Source organism: Antechinus flavipes, chromosome 3 (genome assembly GCF_016432865.1).
Source record: "Antechinus flavipes isolate AdamAnt ecotype Samford, QLD, Australia chromosome 3, AdamAnt_v2, whole genome shotgun sequence".
Classification (NCBI taxonomy): domain Eukaryota; kingdom Metazoa; phylum Chordata; class Mammalia; order Dasyuromorphia; family Dasyuridae; genus Antechinus; species Antechinus flavipes.
The window spans coordinates 624,911,283-624,924,630 of NC_067400.1; the positions used below are offsets into that span (position 1 = coordinate 624,911,283).

The following is a 13,348-nucleotide window of genomic DNA, read 5'->3' on the forward strand; positions in this document are numbered from 1 at the left end:
ATCAGATCACCTAATGCTGAAACCTGATTAATTGTTCCCTTATTTGATTCATTATTTTTAATGCATAAAAGTCTGTCTCCCCCTATATTCAGGGTCCAGGCCTAAGCTGAGGAGTCTGGTCCTTATGAGGCAGTTGACATGCTGTGCTTAATGAATTGATGTCGAGAGCTTGAAGTGTTGTTTACTCAGTCATTTCCCCTTTCACCGGCTCCAATAAGAAAGCCCTTGCAATGGACCTTGGTCCAGTTGAAATATGGAGAACTTTGTTTCAGTGGGACTGTTCTGCTCCTTCATGCTCTGTAACACTTGGATTCAGTGTAAACCATTGAATCTCTCGGAGCCATTTGGGGACATCGCTACCTGTGGTACCCACTCACAGGGATGTGGTGAGGATCCAGTGAGATCTGGCTATAGATCCTGAACCCCACTGATTCCTAGATTAGCAGGGAGCTCAAAAGGCGTAATGTATAGGAACAACTGTAGAAATGTTGCTTAGTATGCCGATAATGAAAAGGATGAACATTGCCCTCATCGGAAAAGTCATAAATCTATTGAGACAATTATTTATATACAGTGTGTACGTCTGAGTTATGCACGTGAAGGACTTTGCAACCAAAAACCAAAGCACTAGAGAAATGCCAGTTTTTGTCGGGGCAGCATTCCCATTCTCAACATCTTCATCCCCATCATTCCCATCCTCTTCACGTCACCTGCATCCTTCTCATTGTCCCCTCCCTCCTCTCCCTTTTTTCTCTCTGTGTTGAAATATTAGATCATAGACTTCTTAGTTTAAAGACAGTTTCTCTCCCCCACCCCCATCTCCCCAGGGTTGCCCCAGGCTGTCCCCAAGACAGAGATTCCTGTGAGGTTGCTTGAGGAGCATAAGGAAGCTGCTACCGGGATGCTCTCACCAAAACGAGGATCAAGAAGCCAAAGAGGATCAATTCAGTAGACATTCTGCCTCTACTTCCCCACTCAATTGGCCCGCTCCTGAAAAGCTATCCTCCAAATGACTGTCTATAAAATGGTTAAGCATTCCTTCTTTGCCTCCCTCCCTTCCATCAGCCATACAGAGACAATCCGAGGCTTGAGTTAGGTAGGGAGCATGTGTCCCCTGGGGGAGAGGCTTAGGAACTTTGAGTCAGGAGTCATTATGAATGCCTTGAGGTGTAGAGCAAAGGCTTCACAGTCGGAGGCTTCCATCCAATATGGCACGGTGCATATCTGGAGTCAATGGCTGGAAGGTCCCAGATTTTCTGTCCAACATATACAGAGGGTCGGGGATGGCACTTAAGTCGAAACCCTCGGCAACCAGTCGAGACTTAGTGAGCTTAAATGAGCCTGTGATCTCAAGGGAGTCCTGGGGAAGGAAGGAAGAGTTACCGGGGCTGACCCTTAATCGCCACCCCTCCTTTCCTTTCTCCCGTGATTTCCCAGTACTTCCATGGGTCCTAGGCTAGCCACTCACTCGGATCCGAATGAAGTGAGGGGCAGCATAGGCTGGGAGCGCCTTCTGGATGAAGTTGTATAGTTTCTGGCCATCAAATGCTTTCCCAGGTTTCAGCCGCACAGCCGCCATCCCGATCTTCCCCTCACAACCTGTGGGTAGTCGTTGGGACTGAGGAGATGAGGGGGTAGAGTTGCTCCCATCCGGTCCCCTTCTTCCTGTCCTCCCAACCGGCCTGGAAGCATTATCCCCAAGCACGGGCCAGATCTAAGATTCTCGGGCTCCTGCCCATCTAGTCTGATTTGTCACATAGGAAGGGGACAATATTGGCAAGGGGGCTTCTTATTCATCTCCTCCAGGGAGTCCCCCAAAGACAACACTCCCTCCACCTCCCACGTAGGTGCATTTTCTCCCTTCCAGCTGTGGGGACACAAGAGGGGGTCTTTCTGAGTCAGCACCACTTCAGAGACTCCTTTCCCAGACTAGAAATCCCCCTCACCACCAATGACCATCCCTCACAGGTGAACTCTTTTCCTTGATGTCATTATGGGTCTTAAAGAAACTTTCTTTTGGTTGAAAAAAAAGGTCCCCACCTGTCCTTCCTAAGAGCAGAAGTCAGGCTGTTCAGAGTCCTGTCCCTTCTGTTCCTACCCATCAGCCTCCTCTCCTTCACCTGCTATTTTTTGCCCACTCCAGACCAGTCTTTGCTGAAGCAGCTGTCAGCCTTCCTCTGAGATGGGGTTGAGCCGATGGAGAGTGGACAGCTCCTGCGGCAGTCTAGGCCAGGCCCACCCCTCCCCCAAAGCCTTTCTTCCTTTCTTCCTTTACTCAAGGAACCTTAAGCTCTCACTTTGAAGGGGATGGCACTTCTTCCCTCCAGCCCTTCTCACCAGGTACAGGAACACCGTAGACATTCACCTCCTCCAGGAAGTCCACCGAGGACAGCACACCCTCCACCTCCCGTGTGGCCACGTTCTCTCCCTTCCAACTGTGGGAACACAAGAGGGGGTCTTTGGGCAGGAGGATCAGGCCTGCTCCCAGGCCTGACATCCTCTTCTTCCCCTTAAACCGTTCAATTCCTGCCCCCTAGCCCCAGGCCGGAAGGTCTTTCCCCTGACCGGAAAGTGTCACCAATGCGGTCTTGGAAGTAGAGGAAGCCATCCACGTCCATGGACAGCAAGTCCCCAGAATTGAAGTAGACATCCCCTGGTTGCAGGACATCCCGGAGCAGCTTCTTTTCCGTCTGCTCCGCTGAGCCACGGTAGCCCAGGAAGGGGGACAAGCTGGTGATCCGCCCTACCAGCAACCCTGTTTCCCCTGGGAGAGAGGGAGAGAACTATGGTAGAGAAACAGAGGCAGGGAAGATATTTGCAGAAGCCCAGAACCTCTGAGCCTGGGAGGAGGGTGGGGGAGGGAGGCCTCTTCTCCTTCCCACCCACCCCAGCCCCATGACACAGCCTCCAGCCCTTGACCTCCTACCAGGCCCCACTGGGATGCAGCGACCCTTCTTGTCCCGAATGGGCTTCTCGGTCTCCGTATCAAACTGGATGAGCTCAAAAGGAGCGAGCAGCTGAGGGAGACAAGGAGAAAAGTGGGAGAAGGCAGAAGGAAATAGGGATTTATTACATCCCAGGCACTGTGCTAAGGGCTTTGGCTGAGAGCTTGGGAGGGCTCCTCAAGATTGTGGGTCCTGGCGTGGCCCTCTTCAACAATGAGATGAACCAAATAGGTTCCAACAGAGCAGTAATGAATTGAACCAGCTACACCAGCGAAAGAACTCTGGGAGGTGACTATGAACCACTACATAGAATTCCCAATCCCTCTATTTTTGTCCACCTGCATTTTTTATTTCCTTCACACACTAATTGTATACTATTTCAAAGTCTGATTCTTTCTGTACAGCAAAATACTGTTAGGACATGTATACTTGCATTGTATTTAACTTATACTTTAACATATTTAACATGTATTGGTCAACCTGCCATCTGGGGGAGGGGGAGGGAGGAAGGAGGGGAAAAATTGGAACAAAAGGTTGAGCAATTGTCAATGCTGAAAAATTCCCCATGCATATATCTTGTAAATAAAGAGCTATAATAATAATAATAATAATAAAAGATTGTGGATCCTAGGATCTGTTTCTGCTTAAGCCAAGGGTGTTGGTGGAAATCCCAGAGTAGGGGGTGTGGAGGGACCCCGCTTACCTTAAGTAGGGGGCTGCTCTTGCCTATAGCCCCTATGCGTCCAATGTAGTTAATGAAACCGATATTCCCCTCTGTGGAACCATACACCTCACAGATTCGAATGGGGCCGAAGCGCTGCAGGAACTCTTTCCAGACCTCTCGCCGCAGACCATTCCCTATGGCCAATCGTACCCGATGCTTTTGGTCACAGGATCTCTGCAGGGAGCAGCAGCAAGGTCACCCAGGAAATGAGGAGGGGAAGGATCCTCCCTGGAAGACATGGAGCTGGGGGCTGATTTGGGGAAGGATCCCCCTTCAGGATATGTAGATAGTATTTTCCTGAAAGGAATCTTGCCCTGGTTTGATATGGTCGGGGGTTTCCTCTGTATTTCCTTGGGCAGGAATCACCGGAGGTTTTTTCTTTGTATGATGAGGAGTTTGGGGTCTCCCCTGGGATAACCTGTCGAGGGAGAAATCTCACTCACCACAGGGGTGTTGCACAGGTAGCGAAGGACCTCTCCAATGTACTGAATGACTGTCACCTGATACTTCCGACAATCATCCCAGAGCCTTGAAGCCGAGAACTTTGGGGCCAGGATACAGGTGCACCCTGGGCCAGGGAAGAGGGCTGGTCAGACTATCAGTCTCTTGCAGGCCTCCAACTGTACCCAAGGCCTTAACTCATCTCGTTCCCATACAACCCATTTTCTCTGTGGAGTCTCTGGAGATCGGGATGTGGGGAGGTAAGCCACGACCCGGGTGCTGGAGCAGCAGCCTGGGACCCTAGAAATCGGAGTCTGGCGTCCTTTCGACAACCAAACCTCCTAGGAGGGTCTCTGCACCTGGGGGACAGCCACACTTTCTTCGGGAGCAGCCCAGGGCAGAGATTAGCTCCCTAAAGAGCAATGCCATCAAACAGGCAAAAAGACTGAGGGAGACCACATCCCCAGAACCCAGGTGGAAGGGGGCACCCCAGAAGGTCCCAGTGAAGTGCTAGGAAAGCTCCAGTGTTTAATATCAAGTGCCTTCTCATCTTATCTCCCACATAGTCCAGGAAATCAGGTCCTCCTTGATTTCTCAGGCCTCAGTCCAGGTCAGGAGACAGAGTTCCTATTCCCTCCCCCAGCTCCAATTCAGGGATGAGCCCGAAGGGTCAGTGCCAGGCTTGAGGAAGGGGCTCTGCTGGAGAAGTGGGACAGGTCAGAGGGACAGGAGCCTGGAAGGAGGCTTGCCAGGAGTCCAGATAATCTGGCCCAATTAGAGATGGGAATGGAGGCTGAGCACTCAAGGAACGTAAAGATCAGCATATCCAGCTTCCCCCTTTGAGAAACTGGGGAAACGAGGACCCCAAAAGCCAGGGAAAGAACTTGTTACTCCAAGCTAGGCTGGAGTAGCTCAGCTCAAATTCCTGTGGGGTTGCACTGTCCCTTCACAAGCCTGGAGGTGGTCATTGCTGCCCCGCAGCCATCCCCAAGGCTCTCACCTAGCTCTAGGCTGCCCATGATGCAGACCAGCAAGGCAGCAGCGTGGTAAAGAGGCAGGGCTGTGTAGACGACGTCATTCTGCAAGACTCCACAACTTCTCAGTGTCACCGATGTAAAGAAGATCCGATAGTGGTTAAAGATCACTGGCTTGGGGAACCCTGGGATGTGCAAAGAGAGAGCCCAACCCAGTCAGGTCACAAGCATTGTTTAGGCACTTAATGTATGCTGGGTGCTGTGGATAAGAAAAAATGACAAAAGATAGTTCCTGTCATAAAGAGCAAGTTGGGTAACATAGGGGACCGGCCAATGAGTGCCTCGAGATGAGCTGTAGGCGGACCTAATTGGAAATAGCCAATGGGGCGAGACGCTAGCATTGAGGGAGATGAGGAAAGTCTTCCTCTAGAAGGCAGGATTTTAGTCATTCGATCACCTTCAGTGGTTCTGGCTCTTTGTGGAATTCCCCAGAATCCCCCTCCACACCTATGGTTCCTGCCTCCTTCCTGTGCCAGCTGCGCCCTCTCCTTCCACAGGGAGCTTCCCCTAAAGGGGAGGGCCAGGGTGGATGGACCAGGTGGCCGAGAAACAGGCGCTGGGGTCCAAGGGATGGAGGTGGGGCCCGAGGACGAGTCACGGTCAGCGCAGGCGTCCTCACCAGTGGTTCCAGACGTATAGATGTACAGAGCCGCGGTCTTATTGGTGACTCCAGCTCGGATCTGGCGGGGCACTGGATCCGAGGAGGCTGCCTCTATGAGGTCCTGCAGGGGCTCCACACCTTTCGTGGGGGAGGTGGAGCTCAAGTAGAAGCACCTGACGCCCTTGGCTGTCAGCTCTGGAAGAATGGTCTCCACGGCCTCCTGTAGCTCTGGAAAGGAAAAACGAAAGTGAGACCTGGGGAAACTGAGGTAAAGACTTGCAGAAAGAGCCACAAGGAGACTCAAAATCTGACAGAGAGAGGGGAGGGGGAAAAGAGGGAGGGAAGGAAGGAAAGAAATGGAGGGGGAAGGAGAGGGAGAGAGAAAGAGAGAGACATACATAGATAAAGAGAAAGAGAGACAAACAGAGACATGGAAAGAGAGAAGAGAAACAGAGAAAGCAGAGAGGAGAGAGATAGAGGCAGAGACACAGAAAAACAGAGAGAGGAGAGAGACAGAGACCCAGAGACACAGAGGAGAGGCAGGGAGACAGATTCAAAGAACGAGACATTGGGAGTTAAGAAATCCAAAGGCCTCGTGAGCTCCGGAATCTCTGAGCGTGAAGGGCCCTGCGTGGCCTTGAAGAGGGGAGCCCTGCGCTGCTGACAAGTCATCTAGTCCTGACTGAACACTTCTTGGGATGGGGCGCTCAGCGCGTCCCCCCTGGGGACTTTCCTTGCCTTGCACTTCACCCCTATCCCTCCTAGTCCTGCCTTCTGGGCAGGCAGAAAGTCGGCAGCGGGTGACCCGCAGCCCTTCAGAAACGTGGATCGGGAAAGATTTGGCTACTGAGCAAGCCGGTGATCTGAAGGCCCCCAAGAAAAATGCTGCCCCCCGAAAAACCGAAAGCCTGATGCGGATGGAAGCGCGCCTCCCTCACGTTCTGTCTTTAGTTTTCCCTGCAGCTCCCTATGTGGACAGCTCTTCTGCAGGCATCGTGCGTGTAACTGTCCCATGTTGCCTTAGGAAGGTCGGGGGCAGAAGGAGAATTGGGGATGCGAGATTTTTTTTTAATGTTTAAAATAAATCATATTTTCAAAGATGTGAAACGAGGTCCTCTCCTCCGGGCACTATTCCCCTTTCTCCCCCTCCCCCCTCCCATCTGATGGGCCCTTCATCCCCAGGACACCCTCCCTCCAAGGTCCTCCAGACCACTGATGCTCTGCTGAAGCCCGACGCCCCGAGCTGAGCACGGTCTGGCACAGGGAGGACAGACTCAGCTCCCTGCACTTAGCAGCTCTGCCCCTTCTGAGACAACCCAAGGACCTGGGAGGAACAGGGATGGGGACAGAACCAGGGTTGGGGAGAAGGACAGAACGGGGATCAGGGTCAGGGGCAGAACCGGGTCAGGGACAGGGGCAGAACTGGGTCAGGGAGAAAGGCAGAACCAGATCAGGGAGAAAGGCAGAACCAGATGAGGGAGAAAGGCAGAACCAGGGTCAGGGGCAGGGGCAGAACCGGGTCAGGGACAGGGGCAGAACCAGGTCAGGGACAGGGGCAGAACTGGGTCAGGGAGAAAGGCAGAACCAGGGTCAGGGTCAGGGGCAGAACCCGGATCAGGGTCAGGGGCACGGGCAGAAGGTCAGGCTCCATGACACATTGACGTACCTGGGTCAGCCACTAGGACGCAGGACCCAGCACTGCACACAGCATGGAGAAGGGGGGGCCCTCGGATGTGGGGGCTGATCCAGGCCACCTGGCAGCCCAGTTTACTGAGGCCGAACCAGAGAGTGAGGGCAGAGATGCCCTGGGGCCCGAGGAAGAACAGGGCGGCCACGTCTCCTTCCTTCAGCCCCACGGGCCCGTGCAGGGCTGCGCCCATAGCTCGGGCCACCTGGCAGCTCCGGCGGTCCATCTCCCCCAGGCTCACCTGGCGGCCGGAGACCGCGTCCACCACCAGCAGGCGGTCTGGCCGGGCCCGGGCCCGCTCCTCGAGCATGTCCACAAAGGACGGGAAAGAGCCCTTGTGGACCACGTTGACGTACAGGAGATGGCCCACAAAGGCCAAGTCCTCGGGCAGCCAGCGCAGCCAGGCCGGGAACCTGTGGGCCAGCGCCTCCGGGAGCCGCCGGAGCAGCCACGGGAGCCGCAGCACGGGAAGCAGCCCCAGCCAGAGCCACGGCCAGGGCAGCAGCCACAGCATGGCCAGGGCCAGGAGCCGGAGCAGGGCTGCTCCCTGGAGCCGCATCGTGGCTCCACTAGAAGTGAGGGGGAAGCCCCAGGCACAGGGAAGGAGCCCAGCAGCCACCAATGATTAACTCAGCTGGAGAGCTGCTACCCTGGGCCCCATGGCCCTCCCCAGTCCCCACCCCCCACCCTCTCTATCTCCTCCCCTGTGGCTCTCCACCTCTTTCTGCCTCTGGGTCTCCAGACCTTGGGACAGTTTCTGTGTCTCTCAATGTCTCTCCCTCTCTGGTTCTTGGCCCCCGTGATTCCCAACTCCCATGATTCCCAGCCCCCATTAATCCAGGCCCCCATGATTCCCAGCCCCCATGATTCCCAGCCCCCATTATTCCAGGCCTCCATGATTCCCAGCCCCCATGATTCCCGGCCCCCATTATTCCAGGCCCCCATGATTCCCAGCCCCCATGATTCCCAGCCCCCATTATTCCAGGCCCCCATGATTCCCAGCCCCCATTAACCCAGGCCCCCATGATTCCCAGCCCTTCATGATTCCCGGCCTCCATTATTCCAGGCCCCCATGATTCCCAGCCCCCATTATTTCAGCCCTCCCATTATTCCAGCCCCCATTATTCCCAGCCCCCATTATTTCAGTCCTCCCATTATTCCCAGCCCCCATTATTCCAGGCCCCCACGATTCCCAGCCCCCATTATTTTAGCCCTCCCATTATTCCCAGCCCCCATTATTCCAGGTCCCCATGATTCCCAGCCCCCATGATTCCCAGTCCCCATGATTCCAGCCCCCATTATTCCAGGTCCCCATTATTCCAGGCCCTCACGATTCCCAGCCCCCATTATTTCAGCCCTCCCATTATTCCCAGCCCTCATTATTCCAGGCCCCCATGATTCCCAGCCCCCATTATTTCAGCCCTCCCATTATTCCCAGCCCCCATTATTCCAGGTCCCCATGATTCCCAGCCCCCTGGATTCCCCAGTCTTTATCGGTACATATCTGTCCCTTTGTCATCCTTTGCCCTCTTGTCTCCACCTGGTTTCATTGGGCCTGTTATATACCTCAGACTTTTGGTCTCCGTCTGTGTGGCTCTGACCCTGCCTTCTCAGTCTCTGTCCCATTTCCTCCTGAGAGTCTCTCTCCTCTCTGATTAGCCTCTTCTCTCTGTCCTTGTCTGTGTCTGTGTCTGTCTCTCTCTGTCCCTGCCTTTCTTTGTCTCTGTTTCTGTTTCTGTCTCTGTCTATCTCTGGATGCCTACTTGCCTTTGTCTCTGTTTCTGTCAGTCTCTGTCTTTCTGCCTCTGTTTCTGTCTCTGTGTCTGTTTCTGTCTTGGTCTGTCTCTCTCAGTCTCTGTCTCTCAGTCTCTGTGTCTGAGTCTGTCTCTCTCCTCTCTGTCTCTCTTTCTCTCTCTTCTCTCACCATCTCTGTCTCTGTTCCTGTCTCTGCCTCTCTCTCTCTCTTCTTCTTCCTCCCCCAGCCCCTCTTCACCCTGAAGGAATACTGTGCCTATCTCAGGGCAGCCTCTGGTTTGGAGGAGGTACAGTCTCAGATCTGTACCTCGGGGCCCCCAGAGGAGGATGGGAAGGCTAGATGCCCTCCCATGCCTCCAGCCCTGAGCCCCTCTTGAAAGTGGCAGCGGGGATGAGCTTTACCCCCCTGCCCCTGACAAATGGCGAGTGTTCCATCTGCTGCCATGTGGGCTCTTCCTTGGATGGGCCAGCCCCATCACGCCCAGCGGGCCCAGCTACTCAATCATTTCTAATCCCCAACTGCCCACGACTGACAGTTCCCTGAGAGACCTTCGTAGTCCCCCGTGGAGGTTCCCTAGCTCGACTTTGCTCTGACAGCAGCTACGGGGGATGAGGCAGAGGGTGTGGAAGAAGCCAACAAGGAAGTGGAGATGGAGGAACGCTGCTCTCCCAGGTCATCTCCAGAGCCCCCTCCAGACTGGCAGGGGCAGAGAGCTGGGTGGCAGGGCTAGGAGACAAGAAACAAGGGACAGGGCAGCTGATAGTGGGGGGGGGGAGAGAATGGATGCACATGTGCGCAAATGAATAAATAAATGCGGGAATGAGTGAGTGAAAAGGCACTGGGCTCGGGGAGCCCTGAGGGCCTAGGCCAGGGCCTCCCCCGCTCAAAGCTCCTGGGCGGGTCCATGAGACTGGCCAAATTCCCGCAAAATTAGCAGTTTGGTCTCAGTGCCCGGGGGTCCTCCAGAGTCACCCATGGGTGCCTCACTGGGCCGTGACAGTCTGGGGGCTGCTGAGGCACGCGGCTGCCCGTGTTCCACATCTTGGGAGGGAACTGTTACTATTCCTTGTTTACAGATGAGGAAGCTGAGGCAGGAAGGGCTTAAGGAACCGACCCCAAAGTCATTCCGTCAGCAAGCATCCTAGGTGGAGCTGGTACCTGCCTGGACTCAAAACCCACCGGCATCCATTTGATATCATCCCCCTTCAGGGGTGGGAGATGAAACTTGAGGAAGGAAGCTAAGGGGCAGGGCCTCTCAGACACTGTCCCCCCTCCTGCTCTGGGAGCCCCACATGCGATATCCCCAAGTAAGAAGGGCTTCCCCTGAGCGCCTCCTGCACGAGGTGACACTGGGCTGCCTGTCTCTGGCCCACCGAGGCCCTTTCCACTTCTCCATCCTCTCAGGCCGTGGGAGGCCGGTCCCTGGCTCTAGCCAGCGGGACAGCCTGATGCAGGGCCAGCGGTGGAAGACGGCTTTGCCTCCAACACGATAGCCGGTCATTGGCCCTTCAGCAGATACAATCTGAAGTTCCCAGAAGCCCCCAGAGTCCTGAAATCTACGACTCAGGAGTGGAAAGGCTTCTAGATCAGCCCAGACTGAGACATAAGTGGGCCTTGCCCAGCCTCTGCTTGGAGCCGGATGGAGAGGGGGAGCATCTAACGTCTCCCAAGGAAGCCTTTCCCCCTTTGGCTGGAAGGCAGGTGACCAATTACCCAAGCATCCTCTGGTTCCCTTCTCGGGCCTCCCACCCTTGGGTAGATATGGGTGGGGGAGGTTGGGGCAGCTCTGCTGAGTCTGGGGGCTCAATTCCCTCCTCCCCACCTGCCCAGAGTCACTGCCTCTGCTGAGCCTGCCTGTATATAGTCCAGGGTCCTAATGATGTGACAGATGGAGTCCAAAGCCAGAGGTCCAGAGAGAGCGGTCACGTGAGGCAGGGGCGAGTCCTGGTGGGTTTTGTTCTTGGTCCCCTGGTGGGTGCCGGGCTGTGTGGGCCCCTGGGACCCCCCTGGCCCTGCAGGGCCTGAGGAACTCCTTGGCGCCCACACAGCCACTCCAGCTCCCACCGAGCTGAAGTCTAGGTCTGCTCAGAGAAACTTTGGGGGCCCCTCTTGTCACTAGAATCCAAGACAAACTTGGATCTAGCGAATCAAGTCCCTCACGACCAGCTCCGGCATAGCTCTCTGACCTGCTTTTTGATTCCTTCCTCTCATCCAGTCTGTATTCCAGCTTGTAGTGGACAAAGCCTGGGTTCTAGGTTCAAATCTCATCTCTGACGTGACTTTGAACAAGGTCCTTCCCTGGGGGAATTGGGGTCTGGCCTCTGAAGTTCCTTCTAGCACAGATCTAAGTTCCCTATGACCTCTCGCCTCCAGGCTTTTGCACCATCTCATCCTTCCCTCCTCACCTCTACCTCTTGGGATCCTTGGGTCCCTGCAAGCCTCAGCTCAGCCCCCCCACGAGGCCTCCCCGGGTGCCCTCAGGCGCTCCCCGAACCCTGAAATTACTTTTGTCTGGAAGATAAAGAGCCGCCTTATGCTACAGCAGAGGCAGTTTGTCGCCCCTGGGGCATGTTTCCCTCTGCCTGCATGGGTTAGCCCCCCCCTTATTCACTGCTCGTGGCCAGGGGAGCTCCAGGAAGGAATCAGTCCCTCCGCGGTTCTGACATGCTCCAGATGGCGGCCCAGTCTGCTGTTAAGGATGGCAGGGGATGGGAACCATATGAACAGAATCAAGAGAATCACCAGACTGAGGGAATCCTCAGTTGACTGGAACTGGCTCTCCACAGGAAGGTCCAGAACCCTTTTTATAACACTTTTATTCATGAATGAAAGAATCAAAATTTTATTTAAACATTTCCTGAGCACTTACTGTATACAAAGAAAAAAAGCCAGAGAGTCCCTGCCTGCGATGAGCTGATATCCCAGCGGGGGAAGACAGCACAGAAGGTGTTTCAGCACCAAGTGGATGGAAAGGTCTCCTGCTCTTAGGGGGTAGGTTTGAGTACATGTTTCTGCCTCTAGATGAAATCCTATCTCTGAGCACTTACTGTATACAAACAAAAAAAAAAGCCAGAAAGTCCATGCCCGTGATGAGCTGACATCCCAGCGGGGGAAGATAGCACAGAGAGCGTTTCAGCACCAGGTGGATGGAGAGGTCCCCTGCTCTTATAGGGTTTGAGTACATGTTCCTGCCTCTCCATGAAATCCTAAAGTTTCTTGGATGAACTACTTGACATGACCGAGGGCCTTGGTGGAGAGCACTCCCTTGGGGGGTGACTAGCACAGACTCCTCCTCACTGTCCCCCCCAACCCAAACAAGCTGCTGCTTTTGCCTGTTCTTGTGCGGCAGCTGGGGGGAAGGGGAGGAATGGCCAGCTCCTTCTGCCCAGGAATAGCCAGGAGGACCCAGTTGCAAGGACAGATGGGGATGGGGGCGGGGATCAGGACTTTTGAAACCCCCATTTGGATAAACATCCAAAGCCCGGTTTTCCAGGCCAAAGGAGATTGGAAAAGCGACTCACTATCAAGCTTTTCTGCTGGCACCTCTCCAAGGGCTCCACACCCAGGAGCGGGACACTGGGGTCAAAGACAGGAACAGTTTGTTCTCAAAACCCCAAGCTGTTTTTCAGCACAGCTGCCTTCGTAGTCTCCTGGGGGACAAGTTGTGAAATAGTGGCATGTGTGGACTTTCTACTCCCACTGCGAACTTCCTGCACGCCCCTGGTCCTCCTGCTTTCAGCGGCCTAATGCTCACCTTCTGGGCGAGTCTGGGGCCACAAGTCCCATTTGTACATGGGCTGGGTCTCTGGATGCCCGTGGAAGGAGTACGGCTTGAAATGTGTTTAGTGCTCGACAAATGTTGAGACACCTCAGGTTTGACTCTTGATACTCATATCTCGGTTTCCTAAATCATAAAATGGGGCCACTAAGATTTCTCTCATCTCTCTCATGGGCTTCCTGTTTTGTGTATAACTTAAAAGTGCTAGAGGTCAAGAGAATTACGTTTTTCATTCACTCACTAGCGCCTTCATTGAGCATTCCTATCATGTGTTTGGATTTGAACCTGAGGACCAGAAGGGAAACCGTGAAAGCCCTTGGGTGGAAGCAGAGCTTTTGGGTGACTTTTGTAGGTAAATAGAGAGCCTGAATGCACAGTAGCT

At 54.3% G+C, this 13,348-nt stretch overlaps 1 protein-coding gene across 1 annotated transcript; it reads right to left on the reverse strand.

Moving 5' to 3' along the window:
• Positions 1 to 528: 528 nt before the first annotated feature.
• On the reverse strand, positions 529 to 8,006 carry SLC27A5 (solute carrier family 27 member 5). Its single transcript, XM_051989864.1, has 10 exons — positions 7,412 to 8,006; positions 5,764 to 5,973; positions 5,111 to 5,269; positions 4,113 to 4,237; positions 3,649 to 3,843; positions 2,927 to 3,017; positions 2,566 to 2,764; positions 2,338 to 2,435; positions 1,469 to 1,599; positions 529 to 1,360 (listed from the first exon to the last, which is right to left on the reverse strand). The coding sequence occupies exons 1-10, from the start codon at positions 7,989 to 7,991 to the stop codon at positions 1,184 to 1,186; spliced, it is 1,965 nt and encodes a 654-aa protein (XP_051845824.1). The 5' UTR covers positions 7,992 to 8,006; the 3' UTR covers positions 529 to 1,183.
• Between the last annotated feature and the right edge of the window lie 5,342 nt (positions 8,007 to 13,348).